Source organism: Columba livia, chromosome 7, assembly GCF_036013475.1.
Source record: "Columba livia isolate bColLiv1 breed racing homer chromosome 7, bColLiv1.pat.W.v2, whole genome shotgun sequence".
NCBI classification, from domain to species: Eukaryota; Metazoa; Chordata; class Aves; order Columbiformes; family Columbidae; genus Columba; species Columba livia.
Genome location: NC_088608.1, coordinates 34,759,520 through 34,785,206, shown reverse-complemented (window position 1 = coordinate 34,785,206; position 25,687 = coordinate 34,759,520). Strand labels below are relative to the sequence as shown.

Below are 25,687 nucleotides of genomic sequence, written 5' to 3'. Positions count from 1 at the left end.
AGGCAAGCAGCCGCCCGCCCCTGTGTCTCCCCAGCTGTACATGCAGCCAGAGCAGTGGGAGTGTTAACAGATGTGCTGAAACCCGCAAACCCCTTGGAGAATACAAGCAATTCCTATTTTTGCTTTTAAAAACAATCTAATTTGCAGCAAGAGCGTTTGATGTTCAGGTCTCCTCTTGCTATGCCTGCAAAAGCAATCACTTTTGTGCATATTTATTTTTAAAGGCTCTCGGCGCATGCTAACTTCCACCTGGAGTTATTTCTTGGGATCTGTTTGTGCCAGGGGAACAGTAATTCCCCTCTCACCTGAATAGTTTTTATGCTGGTTAAAAGTAAATAAAGCTGAAGAAAAAGCAATAAAAGTAAGAAAAGGGATTATTCAAGCAACACGCAATCTCCCAGCTCCCAGGAAGCTGAAAACACACCCTTGCAACCACCTCATTGCTGTCACCTCTCTTGGCTGCTGCTTCTCTTGGTGCCAGGTCCTTGCACCTGTGGATGCACTCAGTGTTCGCTGCTCTTCTTCATCAGCCGCTGTCTGTTAATTAGTAACCAACCCCTCCTGGAGCCCACAGGTGAGAGGATGCACCCAAATTGGGGAGAGGGCATTGTCCCCACCCATCCCTCCGCACCTTTGACATCGCAGAGGCTGGTCTCAGCGAAGCCCTCGCTGAGGTCGATGAGCGTCCCCTCCGACTTGCACCGTGGCAGGCCACCCGAGTTGGCCGCCCGGATCCTCTGCGCCGCCATCTCCGTCCTGCCAACCCCCGTGCTCCCGCTAGGCAGCCATGGCCTCTTCGTGAGCGAAGATGGCTACGGGGACCCCGCTGTCACTTTGGGGAACCAGCCTGGGAGAGAGAAACAAACCCCAGAACATTAGTAAAGGCTAATTTTTTTAAGCATGTCCCACCACACCGCCCACACACCAGTGATGCTCTCCCCAGGCGCACGCCAGCCCTGTGGTGCCGATACAAGAGAACATCCCCATGTTCTTATTAAGAATATCAAGAAAGATAACCTGAGTGTGCCTAACAAGCACAGCACTGCCTACAAATCACCAAGGGCTTTGGCAAACAAGGACACCAGGGTGTCAGACGATGCTACTGCTGGCCACTACCCAGTACAAAGCACCCCTCTTTAAGTTATTTGGGCATATGTTGCTCCTGGTCTCATAAATTGGTCCTTCTCCCCCTTTCTTAATAGCTTTCACGGCATTTGCACATTGCTGTAATACAATATTTATAAAACCATCAAGCGCTCAGATGCTGCAGGAGCCCAGGGCAGTGGTTAGTGAGCATGGAGGACCCATGGGAACAGGCTTTTTGCATGTTCAACTGGGTCATCGCTCTCTTCCACCACAGCACTGGGATCTCCCAGGACAGGAACTGGTTCTTCCCACTCGCTCCCTGCATCCCTCCCCTCATCCAGCCAACCAGGTGGGGATTGGACAGAGAAACATCTCTTCTTGCACTACCTGGCTTCACTCAAACTGCGGCATGGAGCTATTACAGGATGATAACAGTTTCCAAAAGGAAAAATATAATTGTTTTTTCCTCCTTTTTTTTTTTTTTTTTTTTTTTTTTTTTTTTTTTTTTTTTTTTTTTTTTTTTTTTTTCCCCCTCCAGAAATACTTCAAAAACACTTTCAGAAACCTTGTGGAAGAAGAGCTGCATCAACTCGCCAGAGACAGAAAGAAAATTAACCCATTTCCCACTGCCTGCAGAGCAAGCCAGCACTTTGACCGCCAACAGAGCAGCTGATGCAAGTGCTGGTAAGACCTCCTCTGGTGTCACTCATGTCCTCTAAGAGCTTGGAGGGTGGCCAGAAAGGCCAGAAGCACGTGGGTGAGCAGGCAAGCCCAGCACCCCCCTACAAGCTGAAGGAAAGGCAAAGCCTAAGATGCACTTTACACCTCCAGGTTTGCACCAGAGAGCAGGTATGTGGACCAACATACCTGGCATCATCCCAGTAAATCCTGCCATCCAGCATCCCTACATCCTACTCCCTACACACCTGCTACAAAACTCCAGCCAGGCTACAAAGCACCAACAGCTCAAAAATAAAGCTCCATGCAATTAAAAGTTATATCCAAATCCCCTCCTTAAATTCAGCAAGCCAAAGGGCTTTCCATCCACTCTTAGCATTGTTTTTCCTTTCTCCTCCCACCCCCCTTTTTTTTTTCCTCTATCTGCTTGAAAGACCAGATCAAGCAGACAACCCCCAGACTCACATTCCCTACGTGGCAATACGGAGCTGATGAAAGCAGAAAGACAAGCGCCAATTGCTTTGGCTACAGTCAGCTATTATTAAAACAGCAAGTTTCTCTTTGCTGGCATAGTGAGGAGGAGCAGCAAGCCCTGAAGGATTCGGTGCCCTTTTCTGGAATGCAATAAGAGGAAATTTGCAGGGGGGAGACTGAGCAGGAGATACTCCAGCCTGCTTGAAATGCTTCCTGAGCCATCCCTCAGGCCGGTATGCCGGGAATGCGTTTAGCTGGAAGGGATGGACCAGGCTCCAGCCAGAAAAGGGAAGGGAGAATTTGTGTGCGAGCACTTTTCCCTTTGAGAACAGCGTTGTTTCAGGTCCTGCTAGGTACAGTCCGAGAGGAGAGGGCTTGGCAGGCATTACACACAGAGAAACCAAGCTTTGAGTCAAGACTGCTTATCAGAGCTGGGCCAGGTAAGACAGTGGACTTGGAGCTGCTGTCAACGGCAAAAAAAAAAAAACACAAGCAGTCAGTGGGGAGGAAGGAAAGACATTCTTGTTTGCTAGCACGGTTCAGCATCTATCCAGCTCACCCCTTTGTAAAGCACCAGAACAGAGGTCAGCCTGTTGTTTCTCTTTAATGCAAGGCACTGTTGGGGATTTCATGTTTTCCAGCTGGCATGCAGAGACCCTAAACACATACTGCCTCCTCCTAAAGAGGACTTACAGACACTAGGTAGCCTCTTGGGTTTTTTTTCCTCCCTTGCTGGAGATTTCAAGCCCTTCATAACTACACAGGCACAAAATCCACCACAAGGTGTGCAGCATCATCATCATCACAGAAATAGCTCAGTGGCAAAGTTTTCACCAATTTTAGAGATGCTTGTGCACAATCCTGTTAAAAAACAAAAACACTTTGACAGCTCAAAGGTCACCCCTGCTTGGCAAGGACTGCACGAAGCAGAACAAGCAGGTGATTTTTATTGTGAATTAAATTGCAAGCCATGAATATACTTTTAAACATCTGCCTGGTAGTCCAGTGCCAAATAATTTTTTGTATCAATCACTACAGCTGTGTACCAACAACTCTCACTGACATCCACACATTTTGCAGTACCTGGCATTTGCAGGGATGCTCCCCTGTCCTGTATTTATGTAACTATATGGGAAGCTTTATGCTAAAGGTCTGTGGTAGATGTGACTGTGTGGAGAAACAGCTGGAAAAATCTTCCCCAACATGTACCCTGCAGTCTCAAAGGGCAGCAAGAATGTACATCAGAGTGATTACAATGAGGTATTTCCTCTCCCAAAAGCAGCATCTTGGCTGCATCTCACTCCATTCTGGATGTATAGCAATGTTCTCACACACACACACGAAAGGACGGGGGTGCATGACTCCCACGGCTGGACTTGGGGTGGGAGGTGTGTTTTGGAGCTGACAGTCCCAGGGTACAGACCCAAGATATTTCTGAATGCAAAGGCAGAGCAGACAACCAGCAAGGATGAGCCTTCGAAGTCTGGCTCTGTGAGAATAAAAGGGGACAGCTGGGAGCAGGGTGGGTGGACAGGGCAAGATTTGTTTAGAAATCACTTCTACAGCCACAGCTGAGACAATGGTCTGCTAACTCCTCTGAAACCACTTTAAATATAGACTAGGATTAAACAGACTAGGAAAAACCCAGCCCCATCTGTTTACCCAAGCCATAAACAGCATCCCAAATGAACGTCGGAGGGTGGGGAAGGAAACTGGTGAGCAACCAGAGCTTGCCCCACACAAATGCAACAGTATCTTGTCATGCAACCAGCTCAAAGTCACCCACACCCACTTTTCACACCTTTTTTCCCCCCATCCCACACATAAGAGGCAATGCTGAAGGGTAAAATCCAACCATGCAATCCAGGAGGGACCTGCTGCATGCCTCCCCCACCCTGATGACTCCAACAGGCAGTTTTGAAGGCAGCAGCTCCCCCATGGTTACACCCCATAGTACCAGCCATGTCACTATTCTTACCAAAATAGGCTTTGCTGAGTTTAGGGAAGCCCTGATTAGCATGTTCCCATGGCTGCTGGCTGGCACCCCACAAATCCTCACCAGCTTTCCAGGGCATGGAAGCATCAGGGATGGTGCTGCCCTTCACCCTGCTGGTGTGGGGCTGCAGGGCTTGTCTCCAGACACCCCTTTGCTCCTGTGCTAGCATCATGTGGGGTGACACAGCAGCTATGCCACCTCCCCTCCCCATCCGCTGGGCTTCTGCTCCCTGAGGACATCACTAGACGCCCATCCTGTGAGTCACCCGTCAGGGGAACAGCAGAGCTGCCTTCAGCAGGGACTTCCAGAACACAGACTTAACTTTGCATTAGCTGGAGCTATGTGTAAGGTTTTGGGGGAGGGACAGACAGAACATGCAGACTGACCTAACAGACCTAGTTGTGCTCCTCTGGGCAGAGAGGCTGGCTAGTTCTCACAGTGTAGATATGCTGTTGTGAGCAAGCTGGGGATCAGCAAGGATCTCCAGGGTCTTGAATTAGTGCTCTACCTGTTCCTGGATCACCTCTCTACCAGGCATGGAGCAGCAGCAGGCATGGGGAGGGTCTAGAGCTGGTGACAATGTAGCACCTATTAAAAAAACTTATTAAAACCTATTAAAAAGAAAAGGTCTTTTTCCTGCAGCAGTTGAATGCATAGAATTCAGCTTTCCAACAGCAGCTCTTCCCAGAGTGCAGTAGCACAGAAAAGGTTAAAAATAACTTCTGCAAACTGTCTGGTACAGCTTAGCCCAGAAACCCAACCGCAAGCTTTCCCCTCCTAGCCCCACAGACCCAGAGGAACCCCCCGGAACCCCCCAGCACAGACTGACGGTGGCACAGCAGGGCTGGCAAAACTTCATCCTCAGCACTCCCAGCTCTATCCATCACACCAAACTGGTCCTGACAGGATTATGGGACGGACCCACCCTGCCCAGACACTGAGCTATAAATCAAAGATGTAGCACAGGCATCCGGCCATGCTGAACAGCGTTACCGCCAAAAAGCAGCCCCAGGAAAAATACTCACTGGTAGTGTAAACCCTGTGTCCACGGGCAAGGAAATGCAGTAAAAACATGGGAATACCTAAAATTGCAAACCCCGAGGATGGGAAGCAGGATCTGCTGCTGGCCAAGGGGAGGTCTTCAACAAGCACTGACTGCAACCCACGTAGGTGAGAGAGGACCCCTCCAAAAGCCTTAATAATGGAAAACCCCTGACTGCCAAGAATTTGGGCTGATAAGAACTGGGAGGGCTCGTGGGGCTGGGTGGTACCAGGCACCATCAGGGCTGGAGAGAGAGACAGGTCCTTCCATGTGCAGCCAAAGCTAGAGCAGTACATGGTACCTGCCACCAGCAAAGGGAGATGGGGAGGACTGAGGGACATCCCTGCCCACCGCACACCTCCTTGCCCTCCCTGGAGCTCATCCAAGCCAGGGAGCTGTACGGTCGGTCCATCCCACCAGAGCACACACATGCCCACAGGAAGCATAAGCAACAGAAGCCACTGTTACACAAGATGGATCAGCCTTGCAGTAACTACCGTACCTGCATGCCTGTTCTCGCTGGAGAGTGCATAAAAAGCTGGTCAAGCACAAAGGCCATGGTACAAATTCAGGGGAAATCTTAAATCCATTTAACCTTGGCCACAAACTGGAAGGTGGGAAGGGGAGAGCTTCAAATCAATTGTCAACCTCTCCACGCTGAAGCCAAAACCAACTCCAGGCACTTGTTGATAATGGCTTTTAATTTGCCTTTTCCTTCTCCTACAAACATAGAGGTGTTTTTGAAGGTTTCTTTTAAAAACAGTGAGCTTTACCTAAATACAAGTGAATTTAACTCTTTGTAGCTAGAAATTCATTTTGCAGAGCCACAGCCCTACCCACAGAGCACATCATCCTACAGAATGAATTTATTGAAAATGCTGCTTTTATCACAGTCACAAAATCTTAACTCAAGACCACAGAAGCAGTCACAGAAGAGAGTCCTGGAAACCCAGGGGACACCCCAGCCCTGAAGGAGCTGATGACCACCTGCTCAGGCAGTGCCTGGGAGCACCAACACAAACCAGATTCCATCACCACGATTGGTTTTGCCCTGCAGATTCTTTACCTTCAAGAGCTTCCTCATGACTATGCTACAGCACAACCTTAAGCCATTGGGCTTAAGTCACACTTTCACTCAGCAGAAAATCACGGCTGACTCCCCACTTCCACGAGTGCCCATGTAGTGTATCCACCACTTGCAAGCAATGATCAGGGCATCATGGCTCAAGGTCCCCTCAGGGCACATGCAGCACTGGGAAAGACCACCTTGACTGTGCATCCTCATCACTTACACCCAACAAGTGACCTCCTTCCCAGCATCTGCCCCATCTACCCAGCTGCACCACTGCAGAACACCATGGAGATGCCCTGCAGCACATGGAGATGTCTTCTGGCCACAGGATGCCTTCAAGTGTCTCCAAACACCTGGTGATGTCCAGTTGACCCTAGTGATTCCTGACCTCGTAACTTTCTTGTATCTCCTTCTCCTACTTTACCATTTGTGTTTGCAAACCAATGCTTCAATCTTCCACAAAAAGAAACAAAACAACCCAAACATAAACCACCCCTAAAGACAACAAAAAACACAGGCTCTTTGTACTAGAAAGAGCACATTAACACATTATCCCAAACAAGCCTTGGAGCTGCCAATGCACCAGAACAGAAGACATCATTTTAGTCCCTTCTCTAGCAAACAAGAAACTTGCATAAGTATCAGGACCTCCCATCCCTCCCGCAGTGCCCTCAGCTCCCAGGGGTTTTCTCTAGACTTGATCCCCACCATGCACAGCAAGTGGTGGGGATGCTCACATGCAGCACCCCTGCTCATGCATTGCAGTGGCAGCAGAGCCAGCTGCAGAGCACAGCCCTGTGCTGCGCCATCCCCTTCAGCCCATGCCAAGCCTTAGGTGAAGTTCCTGCCCACAAACTTAAGCTTGGCTCTGATCCTGCCAGCTGAGCCTGCTGCCAGGTGACTGCAAGCCACATACGGCAGGTTTGATGGTGAAGAGGTAGAAGGGATTAAAAAAAAATGTAATTATGGCTAAGCAACTGCTGCAGGTGTCTGCTGGCACCTGGTAGTGCTACAGCCTCCCTAGCGGGATGTCACCCTTTGCGAGTGATGCAGGAGGACAGAAAAGTTTCCTTTTATAGCAGCAACTTCAGAGCATGAGTCTTGTTGGATATGCATCTCCAGAGCTGGCTTTTAAGTGACTCTGGGGTGTCTCTGGAGGAGGGAAAAGAGCTTGCCCTATAGGACCTCCTGCTGCCACCAAGCACAGCCTCCAGCCCAGTATTCACCCACTGAGTTTGGTCACTAGTACCCCACACAATCAGCCACCAAGAGGAGAAAGCAGAAGCAGAGAGACTGGGTCAGGTACAGCCCGAGAGCCGCTTGCGGTAAGGAAAGCTGGATGCCTTGGCACCAAGCAGAAAGCAGCACTGATGTGCTGACTGCCCAGGCACAGGAGGGTCCTGAAGATGCAGGTACCACCCTGAGCATCCATGGCAACTTCAAAGTCCCCCGGTCCAAAAATCACTGAAAACTGTGCCAGTGTGGCAAAGGTTTAAAAAGTCTGCAAGTGTAGGAAGGTGCTGCCTGTGCTGTAGATCACAGGAACCCTCATGAGGTTTATAGAGCCATAAAAAGGGTGCTCCTGGATTGATAGGTCAGGTCCTACTATCCGACAGCAATGCTTCCCAGCAATAAAACCATTGCGCACACGCCAGTACTGATAATAAAACAGGGATGTAAATAAAGTTGTTAGTGGTTTCAAGGCTACCATGAGCTATGAGACCAGTCACCCCCTCTGCCATCTCCAACAAAAATAAGGCACAGGGATATCTCCAATGGCACAGTCCTTGGTGCAGCTGATGCTGCTGAAACCCAGGCACAGACAGATGGTTCCTTCAGCAAGGAGCTTCACATGTCTGCTGCCCAGGCCATGGAAAACCCACCTTCATCAGGAAAGGGCTCTCACCAGCACCATCTGATGTCCACTAGCCCTCAAATCAGAAGAAGCAGAGTTCAGTCCTGATCTAGTCTCTCCCTACTGTTTCACGTAGGACAGTCCCAAAGGTTTGTTTTGTTTTAAACAGGGAGCTGCAGATGGACCCTCTTTTGCCAGGGTGAGGAATTTGTTCCAGCCAAGTCCCCATGGGCACCAACAAAAACATGAAAACCTAAAATCATATGTTGAACTCCCAGGGGTTAAACACAAAAGACACAAACTCAAGTTTAAAACTCTTAGAGGAAACAGGAGCCCAGGGAAGGAGAACACATTCTTACTCTAAGCCCTTGCAGCCCCTTCAAAATCCTTTGCAAGCCCAAGAGCTCAGCCAACGGCCAAAACAAAACTGCTCCTGAGGGATGCTCAGAGCCAAAATGCAAAGACCAAGTGCTTTTCAAGCCAGGGAAACTCAGATTTGAGCCAGATCAGGCAATATCACAAGCTCATGCAGGCAACTTGTGGCAGAGGGAAAATGAAACCCAGATTTCCAGAGTGACAATCCAGCTGCTGGCCAGGAGACACTTTTGAAGAAGAAACAGCCTTGAGCAGGCAAAGGGCAACCACATGAAACAAAGGAGGAGACATGGTTTTCTGCCTCCATGGGTACTGCAAGAACTCTCTCATTAACACCTGGTGCACTTGAGGAGGGCGACTCAAACCCCACCTCCCCATCTCAGGACATCAAATTAACCATGGCAACAAAAAAGCCAAATGTGTTAAAAGGCTTTCATTGGGAAAGTCTTGGAGCAACACACTGTCATGCCACTGTAAGGGCCACAGTCCCAGCAGTGTCTCCTTACTCAGATAATTTGGATGCTAATTTGGACTTCAAGAGCTGTCAAAAGCTGAAGCAAATGAGTCCCTGAAAAGCTGTGCTTCCCCTAAGTGGCGATGATGACAGAGCTTTAACTGCATCAACACTTCAGTGCCCTGTCTCCATCACCCTTCACTAATTTCATCTTTGTCTGATGGAAAGAAGTAGCTGTTCTCAGCTGAATTGCTGGTGCAATGCGCAGAGCCACGTGCTCTCCTTGTTCCCAGCTGCAATGTTGGGAAACCAGTCCCAACAGCGTGACCAGAGAAGGGCAGGCACAGAAAAGTCACTCGTGCTGCTGGATGGAGAGGTTGGCACCATAACTGGTGCGGCAACACACAGAAAGGACAACAAAAAGCTCTGGAGATGAGCTAGCTCTGACCTGTCCATAGACCAACATGTAGCCAACTCCATACAGCTCCCCCTGCCCAAGTACTCCACCAAGATGTACCATCCTCACACTGACCACTTCCTCGCACAAAGAACATCAAAGGCTGGAAAAAAGTCAGTCCTGCTTAGTCTTCTGGACTTACCTTCAAAAGGGTAAGTCATCATTTAAAACTAGGGTGCTGCTTTCAAGATGCAGATGCTGCAGACAGGATGGGCACTCAACAGCCACCCACGGGTCACTCAAAAGGTGACTTTGTAGGCAGGTAGCCCCTGGGTCACCTAGACTTGCTCCTGACCTCAGTCAGATGTCCATTTTAAGAAAAAAAGAGGGGGTTTGTTCTCAGCTCGCTGCCTAAGCATGTCCATGGACACTGAGCAACCACCACCTAGCAGCCACATTCTCTAGCTCATTAATAAAACGTCTTTGGGTTATCAAACTGAAGAACTCATTCGAGCAATGAGCTCGCTTGAAAGCTTACCCCTGATCTAATGTTCTTACACACCTTGCTGATGAGTCTGGGTGTTGATCTGTTGGTGGATTACATGACACTTTCAGCTACATGAAAAATGCTGATGGGAGCCAAAAACCATAATGAGCCTGAGTAAGCAGAAACAAATGAAATCAGGACACTGCAATGAATTCCCTCAAAACATCCTTTTCTTTCTGTTTCCTTCTTTTTGTTTGTTTGTTTTTGTTTTTTAAGCAGCTGTCCTTGGCAAATACTTCCAAACCAGCTTCCCCATGATTCTTGGGTTTAAGCAGCTTAACCATTTGCTGGAGCTGATGGTCTTCTCTCAGGAAAGCAACCAGTGGGGTTAAACCTAACTGTGGGTGGGATGCTCCTCATCCCTGGTCCAGACACCCATGTTGGGAAGAGGGCAAGCTCGCTGGGAGCAGTACAATACCTGGACAGCAAACCCCCAGGTGATGATGCCATTTGGAAGGCATGAAGCAAGAAGTGGACATGAAGACACACACTTGCTCCAGCCCAGAGTGCTGATTAGGACTTGCTGCAAAAAGCATTGGTTTTTCAATTTGATTTCACCTGCAAATCCAGTGAGCTGGATACCCATTCCAGAAAGCATTCCTGCTTCAATTCATAGTGTGCTTTTAACACCAGACTCATTACAGTGGCACAAAAGACCATACAGCTCATTTCAGGCAGTTTTCAGCAGCAAAGACCTTGCCTTAATTTAGACTGGTGGTTGTCCACAGGTGGGAATTGAACAGAATTAGCTTTCCAGGTGCAGACACCCACCTCTGCCAGGCAGAAGAGTGTTTGAGATAAACCAAAACAGGCTAGTGTTTATGCAACACATGAGCAAACACCACACCTGCTTGTTTAATTAGTTACCCCTGAAATTAAAGCCCGTCAAACTGCACAGAGCCTTCGTGCAACCTGCAAATTAACTACAAGGAACACAGCCTGGGGGTGAGGGATGCCAGATATAATCCAAGCAGTGGCTCCAAGCATGTTCCATAATATCGATGGTGCCATGAAGGAAAACCCACAAAAAATAACAACACCCACCCGATTGTCTGTCTGTGCTTCAGTTTGTTGTTTGGGTCCTGCCAGGTTAAAAGTTGCTCTATCCCATCATCATGGGTCAGACAGCTGATAAGAAACCAATTTCATCATTTTAAGACCCAAGCGTTTATTGGAAGGGTTTACCTGCAAACAAAGTTACGCACTTTGAACTGTTTAGTTTTACGTCAGTTAAACATGCATGAGGCCCTTGTCTGGACACTCTCAAAATTAACGTGGTACGAAATGAGACCACAACCTCCACCGTTGCAGTGTCAAAAACACACCGCTTCTCTATGCTGGGACAAAACCTTCTTTGGGGTGAGCCATTTTGGGGAAAGATGCCTCTCTTCAGCAAGAGGCAGAGAAATGGTTATTTCCATAAATTCGACAAAAATCTCACCTTTGCTCAATATCGCTCTCATCGTCAGGGTGAAACAGGGCTGAATTTCAGATATGGTGTTTGCAGCCTTAGTCAACAGGCAAAAGTAAAATGACACCTGAACGTCATCTTAAAATAATGGTAGATTTTTTTCCTGCATAAAGCAAAGCTTTTGTGGTTGAGTGAAATCAGTTTCCGCAACCTTTCACATTGTTCTTCTTGCAAACACAGAACACCCTCCCACACGTGCATCAAACAACAGCAATACATCTTTGCAGGAGCATCCCCTAAAACACAGGGAACTCTAAGCCACTGTGGAGGGAATATTTCTAAAGGGCAAGTTATTCCCTCTCTGCTATCTCCAGTAAGTCAGCCCCAGGCGAAGCTCTAAGGAGATGAACCTCCCTTGCTTCTCAAGCCCAAGACACAAGGTCTTGAGGAACCTCAGAGGCTCCTGCTGAGCCCAAGAGCCGGGTGCTCCATTCATCCCCGCTGAGCTTTCTGTGGTAACAGCCACACCACCAAATTTTGGATTATTGCAGCCTGAGTTGGGGATAAAGCACAATAAGCCATGGCATGGGGTTGTCTTAGGTCAACACAAAAGTACCCATATCAAAGGAAAAAATACAAAGCTGCTTCTGACAGCCAGGGGTATACAGAAAAGCCCAAAGCTTGTCTGCTGTCTCTAGAAGAATACCTCATTTTGGAAAGTAAGGACTAAAATCAGGTTCAAAAGCCCCACATATTCAGGGACAGATGCATTGGGTCAGATGCATGTTGGCCATATGCAAAGAACATGCTCCATTTATTGATTCCTATGGAAAGTAACTTCAATCCCACCACCACCTCTGCTTCAAGGCTGCTCTGATAACCACAGCAATGTGTGTATTTTAATTTTGGCTCCATATCTAAAGCAGCGGTTGGAATCTACAAGAAGCAGGCTCTTGGCTACAGAAGACAATCGCAGGTACAATCAACATGCCAGGGCACCACCCATGGCCATCTTCACCATCTTCGCTTAGACAACACCTCCTTTTCTCAGAGTCTTTCACAGCAACACCCCAGACTTTCTGCCCTGTAGAATCAAGCTCTTCTGTATCTCAACGCCACTCGCAATGAGAAATGCGGCAGATCTTGGTGCCAGCGCTGGGGCAGCTCTGCAAGGACAAGCAGAAGAGGCAGCAAGAGCTTTCTCCAACATGGCCGGCTGATGCCACGTGCAGCCTTGCAGGACTTTACACTCAAAGCACCAGGGTCAAGCCAGAATTAGACGTGCTCTTGATGAGAAAAGAAAGCTTAAATATCAAACCGATGCAAATGAACTTTTTTTTTTTTAATTAAAATTTCAAGTGACACATGAAAGAAGTGAAATCCCAGGCACAGCTGACGCACTAGGACAGATTTATATTTAGACAAACAACACGAGTGTACTTGATCAACAGGAAAGAAATGGAAACTTTTTTGTCACTGTCCAGAATGAGAAAAGAAAACCAAAAGACAGACATCCACTGCCACTCATCATTACTAAGAGCAACATCCACTGGCATTTCAGTCTCCCAAATCCCCAGTTTTACCCTGAAACCAACTTTTTTTTACCATGCACTATCACAGTAAACAACATTTACAACTCACCAAGCACATGTAAAGACTATAAACCGAAATATATCATGTGCATTCACAAGACAGCTGGTAGTAATTTTTTTTTAATTTAGTGTTTACTACTGTCAGCTTTGTTTTCAACAGGAAAAGCAACATATTAGTACTTCCATATAAAACAAGTATACCAAGGTGATAAAAACAGCCATCTCCAAGTTTCACAGACTGAAGATTTGAGAGAAAGCAGAACATAAAATACAGTCCTTCAAAATCAGCTTTTTCTTCTGCCACATTATTCATTTGGGAGCTTTTAGTTCAGAAGTCAGACATGCTTAGCCGGATATCCGATCGTATGCTGGGCCTCATCCCAAATTTCTCTAACATTACTCACATTTTTTTGTGGGAAGAGGGATGAGGATTTTATACTTAAAAGTCAAAAAAGAGGATAAAGTGCTTGCAGCGCTATGTAGGCATTATAATGGTCAGGCTTAGACCTCTGCATCCAAATGACTCCCACATATCCCGTCCGCAGAAGGAGTTGGGGGGAGGAAAACCCACAAAAATAATAAATCAGGCTGACTCCTCTGCCTTTGCACTGCCTGGGAGCCAGGGATGAGCTGGGATCTCCCCACACCATCCAGGAGAGACTCCCCAGCACCATGCAAGGGATGCTTGTTCTGAAGAACGACATTGTGCACATAAACATCCCACGGCAACCACGTGGGTAGCATCACCTCCTGCCAGCCTGCTACATGAATCCAGGCAATGTGTGTGCCTCAGTTTCTCTCCAGTATTATCTGCAGGCACACAAACCTTTGAGGACACACATTCCTCCCCATTACCTAAAAGATGCCTCTCCATCTGCCTGCACTGGAGTTTCCCATCACAGCCGGACAGCAGGAAAACCAGTAGCAGAATGACAAGCAGCTTTCCCCTGGGATGCTTGTAAGGCAAGGGTTTAAAACACCTGGTCACCCCTGATGCAGGGCATTTGCAGAGAGGGGATTAAATGCTCACCCTCCCCAAATCTCTGCTGCAGGCCCATGCATTCCTTTGCTCAAACAGCATGCTGGGCTAAAGCTTTTTTTTTTTGCTCACTGTTTCCATGCCCAGTCATGTCCTGCATCCTGGATTTGGTGAACATTTTAATAGCTCCTATTAATAGGCAGAGCAGGAGCTGGAGAGGCACCAGCTGCTCTGGCCAGTTGCACCTCCGAGGAGCCGCAGGGTTGTCCTCTTGCAGGGCAAGGTGCTGAAAATCAGGCAGAGAAGCAAAAAAAAAAAAAAGAAAGAAAAGCAATCCCTGCTTAGTCAAAAGTATTTGGGATCTCTGCTCAATGTCAACACAGAATTTTTACACACCTCCTGGGAAAAACATCTTGCATTCCCTGCGGGTCCAAAAGTGGGATGCACTGGAGACCACGGCACGTCACCACCTCCTCAGGGCAGTGTTGTGACCTTGTTTCACCAGATCTCACCAGTCACTGCAAGAGTCCAGATGGACTGTCTGGCTAATTGAGTTAATTAAAGAGTTTTTCAGCAGCGATTAACTTTCAGGTGCACAGCTCCAGCTCTCTCCAGGGAGCATATGCCACACCTCAGGAGCAGCAGGAGACATGTGGAAAAATTACTTGGAAGCACTTACTGATGGCACCAAGCTGCTTCTTGGTAGCATTCACTGACAAAAACAACCAAAACCAACCAAACAAAATAACCCACCACAAAAAAAACCCAAACACAAAACAACACAGAAAAAACCCCAAACTTTAATCTATTTTTTACCTCCAGGTTAAGCAGGACAGACTCTGCATGAAGAAGACTCAGGCAACGCTGTATCAGATGGATGGTGCCAGGAGGAGACCCACCACCCTGATGTCCCAGTCCCAGAGCATCTTTCCCCCAGTCTGCCGCAAAGCAGCCGTGATAAGCTCCGGGAAGCGAGCAATGCTGCCCGTAACTCTTATGATGATAAGCCAGTCAAGGCCAGAGCCAGCAGCATGGGCTATCTGTTTTACTGACAAGGTAATTGCCATCTCCCAGGAACAGTAAATACTTTGTCCGTCCACAGCCCTTGCTCAGGGATAACCAAGCAGAATGCTTGCAAAGGCCAAAAGAAAGGCTTGCTTTGTGGCCACCACTGTTTTGCTCCCTGACAAGAAGGACGGCTGCCACAAAGTGTTGGAAAGGAGCCACATCCTGGGAAGCTGGTACGAAAACAAATAAACAACAAACAAGCCACCCCATTGTTTTGTGCCCTGTGTTTTCAGTCCCATACCCCAAAAAACCTACTTGGCTTCCTCTGTCCAAGCAAAGGTGAGGAGGTACCTGCAGAGGTACCACTTGTCCAGAGGCTGCTCCAATAAATCTGCAGACAAGTTTCCACAGGTAAGAAGAAGCCAGTGCTTAGGAAAACAAGCTGCAGGATGCACCCTCACCTCAAACCTCTTCTCTTTTTGCAGGATTCACCCCTCCCATCTCCTCCTCTTTTTATGGAAAGCACCCCCCCGATCTCCTCCCCTTTTTGTGGGAGGTACTCTCCTCCCACCTCCTCCTCTTTATGTGGGAGGCACTCTCCTCCCATCTCCTCCTCTTTTCTGTAACTCCAAGCCAAAGGAATTGCAAAGGACCGCTCGCTCCCATGCCACATGCATTACGAACTGTTCCCTGTGCTTCCTTAAGGACTTTAATAACTCAATCTGCACCAAAGGTGCAGCCACATGCACGGAAAAAATTTGCTAATGACGGGGTTTGTGAGCAAAGGGTAAAAAAAATATATATATATTTATATATATGCATGGAGGGGTCTGGGGTGGGAGAAAGAAGAGCAATTTCCAAGGTTCAGTTTGCATGCATGCTGTCGGCTGGGAAACACTTCTCATGCTGGCAGAGAGCAACTCCACCCCGGCACAGCTAATCTGATGGCAGGTTTTCAATGCAGTGGTCAGGATGCGAGGGGCTGGGGAGGGAGGCTGGCGAGGGGGGAAAGAAAGCAAGGAAATGCCACAGGGGTGAGGACGTGTTTTCTGGCGGGGCGAAGGCTTGTTTTGCTTCCCTGCCTTCAGCTAGCTGCCATTTTCCGGAAGCTGGATCAGTTACAAAAAAATAAAAGTTTCTCTTTGTTTAATTATAGCTGTGGTAGCCCTTGCGCTGAGGGACCCAGCGTCCCCCGTCTGCTCTGGGAACGGATGCGAACAAAGACAACAGCAAGGCAGTGGGGAATAACCCCGAGCTACAGCTTTAACATCTCCCACAAAGACATGACCCCAGCTCGAACAGATTTGTCCTCCATGAGGCATGCGAGACCTGGGAGACTTTGGTCTCAGTTCCCTGTGCAACCACCACATTGGTTACTCAAATTCCTGCTCTTTATGCTCCTTTCCTCCACCTTTTACCCAGTGTAGGTGTTTTCTAGATATACAACTCAAGCATCTTCTCCACCATGCTGAGTAAACTGATGGATGCTCCAGCCAGCCCTGGCACTTGCCAAAGCCACATCTGCACTGATGCTGATCTGCAGCCAAGAGGTCCAACCAAGCCCATCCATGGACTTATTCCAATTCAACTCTCCTAACTCACCATAACATGGCTCGTGCTCCCCACAAAGAGCCCAAACACTTTGCTGGTGCAAATGCCACCATGCTGGCAGCCCTGAGCAGGACACACAGTGGACCACCATTGCAACTGGCAATGAACCCTGCAAAGCCCTTGCTGAGCTCGCTGGCAAGATAAGGGCAGTAGCGACCATAAAGCATCACCTGCCTTGCTCTTCCACTGACCAAGCTGGGCACGCACCATTGTTCAACTGCAAAAAAAGAAAAAGAGCCTTTTCTGTTCCTAAGGAAACAGCCAACAGTGTTCAAACAAGACCGCACACCATGCTAATGCCTTCCCCCTAAAAGACAACTTCAAGCACTTTATACAGGCAGTGCGGTCAGGCTGGCCCGGCACAAAGGCTGCTCAATTTACCATGCAAGCTGGGGAGAGGGAACCGATAGCTTTGCACAGGGCTTGTTTGCAGCACGGGATGAGGAACCCAGCCTAACAACTACATACTGCAGCCGTGTTTCTTTGCTGCATCGAAAGGGTGTTTCCTGAAGTCAGCTGGAAAACATCTGGTTTCGCTTCGTGGCAGTGATCTCCCCTCCTGAAAACGATGGGATGCTCCTGTGGGGCAGGAGAAGGGGGCAGAGGAAGCAACTTCAGAGCCTACAGAGCACTGTGAAAAGGAACAGCTTTCACATTATTATTATTATTGAAGCTTTCTCCCCATAGTTTAACAGGACTGCAAACCAGACGTGCATTCTTACTGTCCCTCCAATTTGCGCAAAGACACCCAGACAATGAAGAAACACAGAAGAGGTTACTAAAAAAAAAAAAAGTGACTCAGCCACCTTCCAGCTTTGTATTTTAATATATAAAGGTTAGAGGCTATGAAGTTGCTTGCACATCCATCATCTACACATGCAAATGGTGTGCGTCAGCCGAGCCATCGCTGGCAAAGAGATGGGATGCAATGTGCACCGCCTTCCTGCTGATGGGTCTGAAGCAACACCTCATCCAGACAGAGAAGGAGCAACTATTCGCGTAGGAGCTCGCAGGAACACTTAGCCCTAGGACCTGCAATTCATTTTCTTCTGTTGGTAATGGGAGCGTTATGCTCCTCAGCAGCCTGTTGATACGCCAGCTGGGAATGACTACCTCTCGGCACAAAAAAACACTTGTACAAATGCAAATGAAATCAAACTAAAATTAGAAATACTTTGTGTGGGTGGTGGAGGGCAGACTAGCCAAGGGGTTCATAATGGAGGAGCAGCAGACTGGCCAGCCTGTAGACAGTGCTAAGTTTCCTCAAAAAAATGAGATTAAAGAGAGTAGATGCTGCTCATAGGAGACCAGTGACTTCAGAAGAAAAATGTGAATCCAAGGATGGGATGAAAGAAAATAGGAAGTTTTACAGTCGGCTCTATGACCCATCAAAAAATGGACTTTTACCCTGGAAACACCACCAACACACACAGGGGGAGGATGGCTGCCTGCCAGATCTGCAAACCACCCCAAGGAGCAAAGGGATTTCATGTGCTCCTTCATTTTCCCTTGGCTGTGAGCCATCAGTATACACCCTCTTCCCCATACTCTCCTGCTTTTCTTTACAAGCCCAAGAGAGCAGAAATACAGCAAAATAATTTGACTCCAAGGACCACTGGGAGAAATTAAGGACCCAAGGCTGCATGGAAGGGGAGTGACACCACAGGTGTCCTCCAAAATTATCCCTCAGCACAGCTCTGTGGACAGTTTTGGTGTTACTGGAACTGAGGCATCACTTGAGCATTAAACAAAAAACAGATGAGACCATCAAGCCTGCTGGGAGCAAGTCTCTCTGCCTCGTCTAGAAAGCCAAGGCTTTGTGCTGGAAGGAAAGGGGCTTGTCAGGACATGCATGTGCCCACTGGAGGATCTGCTCCCATCAGCCAAAGTTACAGGTCCTGCAAGTGCTTTCTCCCTTCTTATTTATTAAAAAACCAAACATTATTTATGGCCACAAAGATTTTCACTTTTGAATTTAATAAACCCTGCAGCTTCATAATGAAGAAGCAAGGCTGTCCTTGCATCCCCATACCACCCCTTTGGGTCCTTTAGGGAAAGAAATCAGACTCATCCTCTTTGCACATAACAAGTCCCCACACTGCCCCCCAGCACACCCCAGGGTCTCACTGACCCTCACAAGGGTTTGCTTCCAAGTCACATCCACCACGGGCAGAAGTTTTTTTCCCCTGTGTCAGCACCAAGAGGTCCACGTGCTCCCTGCCCCAGCCAAGGCTGGCATGGTGCTTTCGACGTCCTCAAACAATGACAGCCCTGTGCCCAAACGCTGGCCCCTTGTCAGGCTTAACACAGGGATTGTTTGCACCATGCTCACAACAAGAAAGCAAAAGCAAAGCATCCTCCGCTTGCACAGAGACCAGGAGCACACTCTGACCCAGGAGCTCAGGTCCTGTGTGAAACAATGGGAGGCTCATTTTATGCTTTTTAAGCTCAAACCTCGCTCTACAAATTTTATGGAGCAGGGTCCGTAATGGGTCCGTCAGCTGGTGTTGACAGCAGAGATGCCTCTGGTAACCCAGCAGGGCAGGACACCTCAAGCAGCACCCAGCTTTGCAGTCACACATTGCTCCCAACAAACACCTTCCTGCATCCATCATCTCCCATCCCAGGTAGTATACATAAAAATCCCGCTGCAACAAACCCACCAGCCTAGTACTGCACCCGAGGTGTTACCACAACGCGAGAAGCAAGCTGTTTAACATACAGAGCAACACATGCACGATGCTACCGAAGCCACCTATGAAACCTGACATTTGCCCCCATCCCATCACCACCAGGAGGTCCCATCTGAGCAAACTTCAATAGCAAACCAGACTGAAAGCCCCGCAAGGGTGAAGTACTGAAGAACATTTCACTGTATACATTGCAACATATATATTATGGTTAATAAGTACAAATATTGATTGAGCCCCTCTTTCAAACTCAGCTTGCCACTGGTCACCAGGAAAGTCAATGTCTGGCCACAAAACTCCTCCAAGAGTTGCAATCCACAGCCAGTGTGCTACAGATGTCCAGCCCCCTGTTTGGGGTACCCCTCTACCAGCATGGACACCCATCCTGCGCCATGGGCATCCCTCTGTGATGCTGCTGGTTGCTTTAACACCCAGTAAGAACCACTCTTGGTCAAGCAGCATTACAGCCAGCCCTACCAATCCAAAGCACAACTTCTGTAGGGATAGCAAACCTCGACCTGCTGGAAACCCATCCCACCTCCTCAGCATCTAATTGGGAGCCTCCGGGGAATTCTGCAGAGCTCAGATGTTTTCAGAATGAATTTGTGAAAGGAAAGAAAAGACCGGTGCCAAACTAAGGTTGAGAGACTCCAAGGCAAGGTTATTTGCATTCATTTCTGCTTCACCTGCTGTCAGAAATCCACCCACCAAGCCAGGAGGTGAGGCAACTTGCAGGGCCTCTTGAAAAATAAGAAAAATAAGGAGAATGCAAATTCCCCTTCACGTCCTGACCTCTACAGCTGGTAGCTCCTTTGTGCAGACAGGCTTCTGTGATGAAAAGCTTCTTGCTGTATTTAAATGTTTCTCTCATTTAAAAAAATGCAGTGTCTAAACCACCTTCTTAGCATAGATACAAGCTCTTCTGAACAACCCTACCAGGCTAAAATAAATATTTTGCTTCACAAATAGTTTTCTTCTCATTAAAATGAAAACATAATTAGGATGTCAAGTACAGAGGCAAGCAACGGCTGCAATCACTCCACGCAGCACCACACTGCTCAGGCTTTATTTGATTAAAAGTAACGCCGCTGCTATTTTTGAAAAGCACACTCTCTTCCTCATCCCAACCAGAATTATTTTGGAAATACATATATATATAGAAAGCTGGCATCTTTGCCAGCAAAAAATCCCCATCCAGGAGGACACACGTTCAGTGGAGGCTGCAGGTCCATGGTATGGGGCACCAGCAAGCACTGTGGGCACCTGCATCTGCTTGCTGCTTACAGCCAAAGAGGGTAAAGCCCAATGTAGAGCGCAGCAATCCTGTGTAAGCATCTAACTGCTGGAAAGGATGAGGAAAAAAAAGCAGAAAAGAGAGGAAAAGCTGTTACCAGAGACGTTGCACGAGGGCACCCATAGAGTCCGGTACTGACCTGCTACACAGGAGCAAGAGCTAGGACAAGATACAGATATTCAGAGCTACAAGGCATGTTATTTTCAGTACCTTTTTGTTTGTTTGTTTTTAAGCAAATCTAAGCATCCCACTGCTGCAGTTAAGACACCAGGAAACAAAGGATGAGTCCTTTTCCAGAGTGGAGGGGGATGTTTTGCTATCTAGACACAGATGTCAACACAACTTCAACTTCTACCCCAACTGCCACTCTGCTCATTAACAGCCCTAACTTAAATTACTGCAAATCTCAGGTAGTGTTAGCCAGGAGAGGGAGGCCAGAGAGGAGGTGATAGGCAATTACAGATGATTCCTCAGCCTCCCTCCGAACAGAGCACAGGTGCGATGCTAGGTATATGCATGCTCTTGTATCCCACAGCCCTTTACACCTCTGGGCCTGATGCAACGTGGCTTATCTAGGGGAGAAACAGGGGTTAAGGGACGCGCAAAACCGCATCACTGTCCTCTTTGTACCCAAGTTGCTCTGAGTGTAAGTACAGCTGAGCTGACCTTGTTGCTGAGGTGCTTACTCCTGAACATCTTTATAGATGGGGGTCCCCAAAAAACCTGAATGGGTACCCCAGTACCTGAGCCCAAGGCTGCAACACATCACCACCAATTCATGCCTCCCTGTAACACACCTGCAGGAGTCCACCTCTTCCCACAAACTCAGTCCTGCAAGCAACAGTGATGCAGGAACGGCTGTAAACCAAGCCTTGAATAGCATTCCCTGCTTGCAAAACAAACCCCCCCGGGCAGCCAGCAAGGAGCAAAAAGGTCAGCAACCCCATGACACCGGTGAGTCCCGACCAGGCAAACCCTCCCAGAAAATAAATGCCAGGCACAGCTGGTGCAATGGTCTTAAAAAAAAAAAAAAAAAAGCCCCGAACTCCCAGGGAACAGCCCACCTGTGGCCGATAAGAAAAGAAAGAAAAGCCAGCCCAGCCTCCCTCCAGCCTCAGCCGTAAAACATCACTACAAGTTTGCAGGCCAGGAAACAATTGTGCGTTGTCCCCAGAGTACACCCGGTCACACCGTCAAGCACAAAGACCCTGGCGTCCGCCTGGCTGTCCAGGGCTCCCCACTGGGTGCAGGGGTGCCAATCCTAGGACCTGACCCCCATCGAACCTGAGCCTCCTGGCAGCACCAGCAAGACCTGGGGGACAAGAGGCAAGCTGCTGGGGCCAGGCTTGCAAGCACTGAGTGCTGGTTGGGTGGAGCAAGCCCCCCTAAAGCATACGATGATCGGGATGCAAGCAAGTTTCTGGCAGCAGACATCTCTGTGGGGCAGCGGGGACGGGACACACCACCTGGAACAGACGCTGCTGAGGCGGCTCCCACCCTATGGCAGCTGGGCTCCCCCAGTTCCCGCGCACATGGGGCTGACACACATATATGAGCACACATGCATATAGCGACGCACGCTTGCAGGGCGATGCATATAGTGTGCACACACGTAGCACTGCACACGCTCCACTCACACTCGCCCAGCGTTGCACACGCACACAGACCCACACGCTGTTGCATACCCACAGGGCGCAACCGGCCCCGGAGCGCCCCGCGCCCTATCACCGCCCGGCCGGAGCAGCCGGAGGCGCGGAGCCGGGCTGCCCACACCGGCCGAGCTCGGACGCAACCTCCCCGCCAAGGCGGGGGAACACGACTCCTGCCGCCCGCTCGCTCGCCCGCCCGGCGCCGCCGCAAACTTTTCCCTGGCAGCGGGGCGGTGCCGGGAGCCCCCGGTGGAGCCGCAGACAGCGGGGCAGCCGCTCCCGCCGGCGGTGCCCCCCCGCCCGCTACCCTGTAGCGCGTCGCTTACCTGGCACCGGCGGTGGGACCAGGACCGAGACCAAGACCCGACCCCGCTCTGCTCCTGGCTCGCACTGCCCGCCCCACGCCAGCGCTGACGTCATGGGGCGGGGCCGCCCGCGGGGAGGGGCGGGGAAGAGCGCGTGCAGCTGCGCGGGTGGGAGGGGGTGTCCTTATAGAGAGCGGAGGAGGGGGGGCGACAGCCATCGTTGGCAAGGGGCGGTCCTCGTGTAAAACACGTGTGTGTAGGGAGTGTCCTTGTGCAAGGGGCGGCCGTCGTGCAAAGGGCGTACGCACGTGGGGTGCAAGAGCACCTTGTGCAAGGGGGTGGCCGTCGTGCAAAATGTGTGTGCAAAAGGTAGTTCCCTCTATGAAGTGCTTGTGCAAAGGTCAGTTCTCGTGCAAAGTGGGTGTGTGACAGCGGCCTTGCAGGAGAGCCGACGTGTGCGGGAGAGTACAAATCACACACACGCAGGACAGGCCACGGGGGCCAAACCTTGTACAAGGGAGTGCCACGGCGCAGCGAATATGCATATGAAATTATGTTTGTTTGGTTGTTTTTATTTTCATTTTCATGCATCTTTGTAAAGGAAGCGAAGCCGTGTGGTGCAGCCCATGCCTGAGTGTTTGCTGGGAAGCTCGCTGTGCTGTGCTGCATCCCTGGGCTGTCTAGGAACAGAGCAAAAATCCCCCCAGTGCTCCTTCCCCCCAGATGGGAAAAATGGGAATTCCTGCCAGAGGGAAGAAACGTGGAGGAAAATGCTAAAACAAAATGAAACCTTTATTCTCAATAAAGCACCAAGTTGCACAACCCAGTTTCTTGAGTTAACCACAGTTTGAGAAGGTGATTTCAAAGCTTGCAATGGCTCCAGCCCCAAGGCAGTCCAAGCCAAAAAAAGGCTTTGTGCTCATTAAAACCCTGCAGAGTAACTGAGCATCCCACTCCCGTGCTGGCTGTGGTTGTGCTGCCCTGCAGGGGTGCTGGTATAGGAAATGGGGTACCAGGAGCAAGAAACACAACAGGTCAGGGATGGATGTAATGTGCAGCTGAGTTGGTGGTCACAGAGAACGTTACCGTGGCCATTTCGTGTTGAAACACCCCCGGGAAAAGCAACTGAGCAAGAAATATTGGGGCAAGCAGGTACTGTGCACAAAAAGGCCCAGGCTGTGCGAGCTGCTGCTTTTCCTACCCCCGCCTTGTTTTTTCCTGGGTTTAATCGGGACCCGATGATTAAATTTCCTCTTCCTAATGTTGGCTCCTCCTGCGCCCAAACTCCCAGCGCTGCAGAAGGAGATGGGGTTTTTGCTGAGGCTGGGGTGGCTGTGAGTCCTTGCTTGGCCAAACCCCATCCCGGGTGTCAGCCGGGGCTCCCCAGCCTCGGCCAGCACTTTCCCCAGCTTCGTTTAGCAAGTGCAAACAAAACGAGCCGTGTAACCACTTCAAAGCACCCTTGCGAGCTCATTTCTGTTGCATTGTTTTGGGAGGTTTGGGGTTTATCAAAGCAAGGCTCCCCAGAGCTGGATAGCCCGGTTCTTTAATTGCAACAGGGTATTTTCATCTTGCTTTGCTGGTGGAAACGGTTCAGGTGGCACCTGTGAATGCTGGGCTGCTGGGGTGCAGCTGGGCTGGGCGCTGCTCCTGTGCTGGTGGTGGGGACCATGCAGGAACCAGGTGCTGCAGCCATCTGCACCTCAGCACCAAGCCTGGAGCACCCAAACCAAGGTGCTCCTTTCCCTCTGCTTCTGCACATGTTGTGCAAAACTCGCATTAACAGCATTATTTGAGCTGCTGATTTATTTCTGTCTTGCATCCTTAGTCTGATTTCCTACCTCTCTCATGCTGTAAAGTCCAAAACGACTTGTCTCATTAGATGTTTTTATACTAGAAATACTAAAGTAGAGACTGTCACTGCCAACAACTTCCCATGCCAAACAGCTGATGTTTCACAAAATGTATTGTCCGGCTTCACTCTTAAATCATCTGTGTCTTGAGGGCTATATCGCAGAGTCCTCTCCCAGCCCCAACAAAGTCTGTCATCCTGGGGTGTATTAGAAGGGGGGTGGTTAGTAGGTCAAGAGAGGTTCTCCTTCCTCTCTATTCTGCCCTGGTGAGACCACACCTGGAATATTGTGTCCGGTTCTGGGCCCCTCAGTTCCAGAGGGACAGGGAACTGCTGGAGAGAGTCCAGTGCAGGGCAACCAAGATGATTAAGGGAGTGGAGCATCTCCCGTGTGAGGAAAGGCTGAGGGAGCTGGGTCTCTTTAGTTTGGAGAAGAGGAGAATGAGGGGTGACCTTATTAATGTTTATAAATATACAAAGGGTGAGTGTCACGAGGATGAAGCCAGGCTCTTCTCGGTGACAAACAATGGTAGGACAAGGGGTAATGGGTTTAAACTGGAACATAAGAGGTTCCACTTAAACTTGAGAAGAAACTTCTTCTCAGTGAGGGTAATGGAGCACTGGAACAGGCTGTCCAGGGAGGTTGTGGAGTCTCCTACTCTGGAGACATTCAAAACCCGCCGGGACACCTTCCTGTGTAACCTCATCTAGATGTTCCTGCTCCGGCAGGGGGATTGGACTGGATGAGCTTTCAAGGTCCCTTCCAATCCCTAGCATTCTATGATTCTATGAACTTTTTTTTTCTCTGCCTCGCAAACCACAGTTTTTTCTTACTCAATGTAATAATTTCCTAAATAGCTGAAGCCCCAGGAAGGAACGGTGGAGATCCCTGGATCAGCCCAGTCTGATGCCTTGAGTAGCTTTGGGGATAAAAGTGTCTTTTCTGATGAGTTGGTTTCTGGGCTGGAGGAGGCGTATGCGCGTCTAGAGTTTCAGCTCTGCAGCCTCGTGATCCCTCTGTGGTAAACCCACAACTCCAGGCGATAAAACTGAACTTTAACTCAAAACTGTTGGCTTGATTAAAAATCAGCAATTCATGCACAATAACTGCTGCCCATCCTGTGAGCTGCTGAGGACTCACGTTAAAAACATTGCTGGTGGGGAAGGTCCAGCCAAGCCTGGAGTGGAGAGATGAGCAACCCATCCATATCTCACCCCCCTCTCTGTTTTGCAACAAGTGTTTTGCAATGCCCAGAAGCAGCTTAGAGTGGTAAAGGGCCATGGGGTATTTGGTCATGGGGTGGGTGGGTGCTGTACGTG

The 25,687-nt window shown here is 49.2% G+C and overlaps 1 protein-coding gene across 3 annotated transcripts in view; it reads right to left on the bottom strand.

The window, feature by feature from the left end:
• Positions 1-22,690, bottom strand: part of SH3BP4 (SH3 domain binding protein 4) — a 37,718-nt gene extending 15,028 nt beyond the window's left edge. Inside the window, exons 1-2 of one of the 3 annotated variants that reach the window (XM_005513122.3) lie at positions 22,537-22,690; positions 632-847 (exon numbers count right to left, since the gene is read on the bottom strand). In XM_005513122.3, the coding sequence (XP_005513179.1) occupies positions 632-749 (118 nt within the window). In that variant the 5' untranslated portion in view covers positions 750-847; positions 22,537-22,690. Of the gene's footprint in view, positions 1-631; positions 848-14,774; positions 15,232-15,281; positions 15,471-22,536 lie in introns of those variants that run through there. The other 2 variants (XM_021280355.2, XM_065069208.1) reach the window with 2 other exon arrangements.
• Between the last annotated feature and the right edge of the window lie 2,997 nt (positions 22,691-25,687).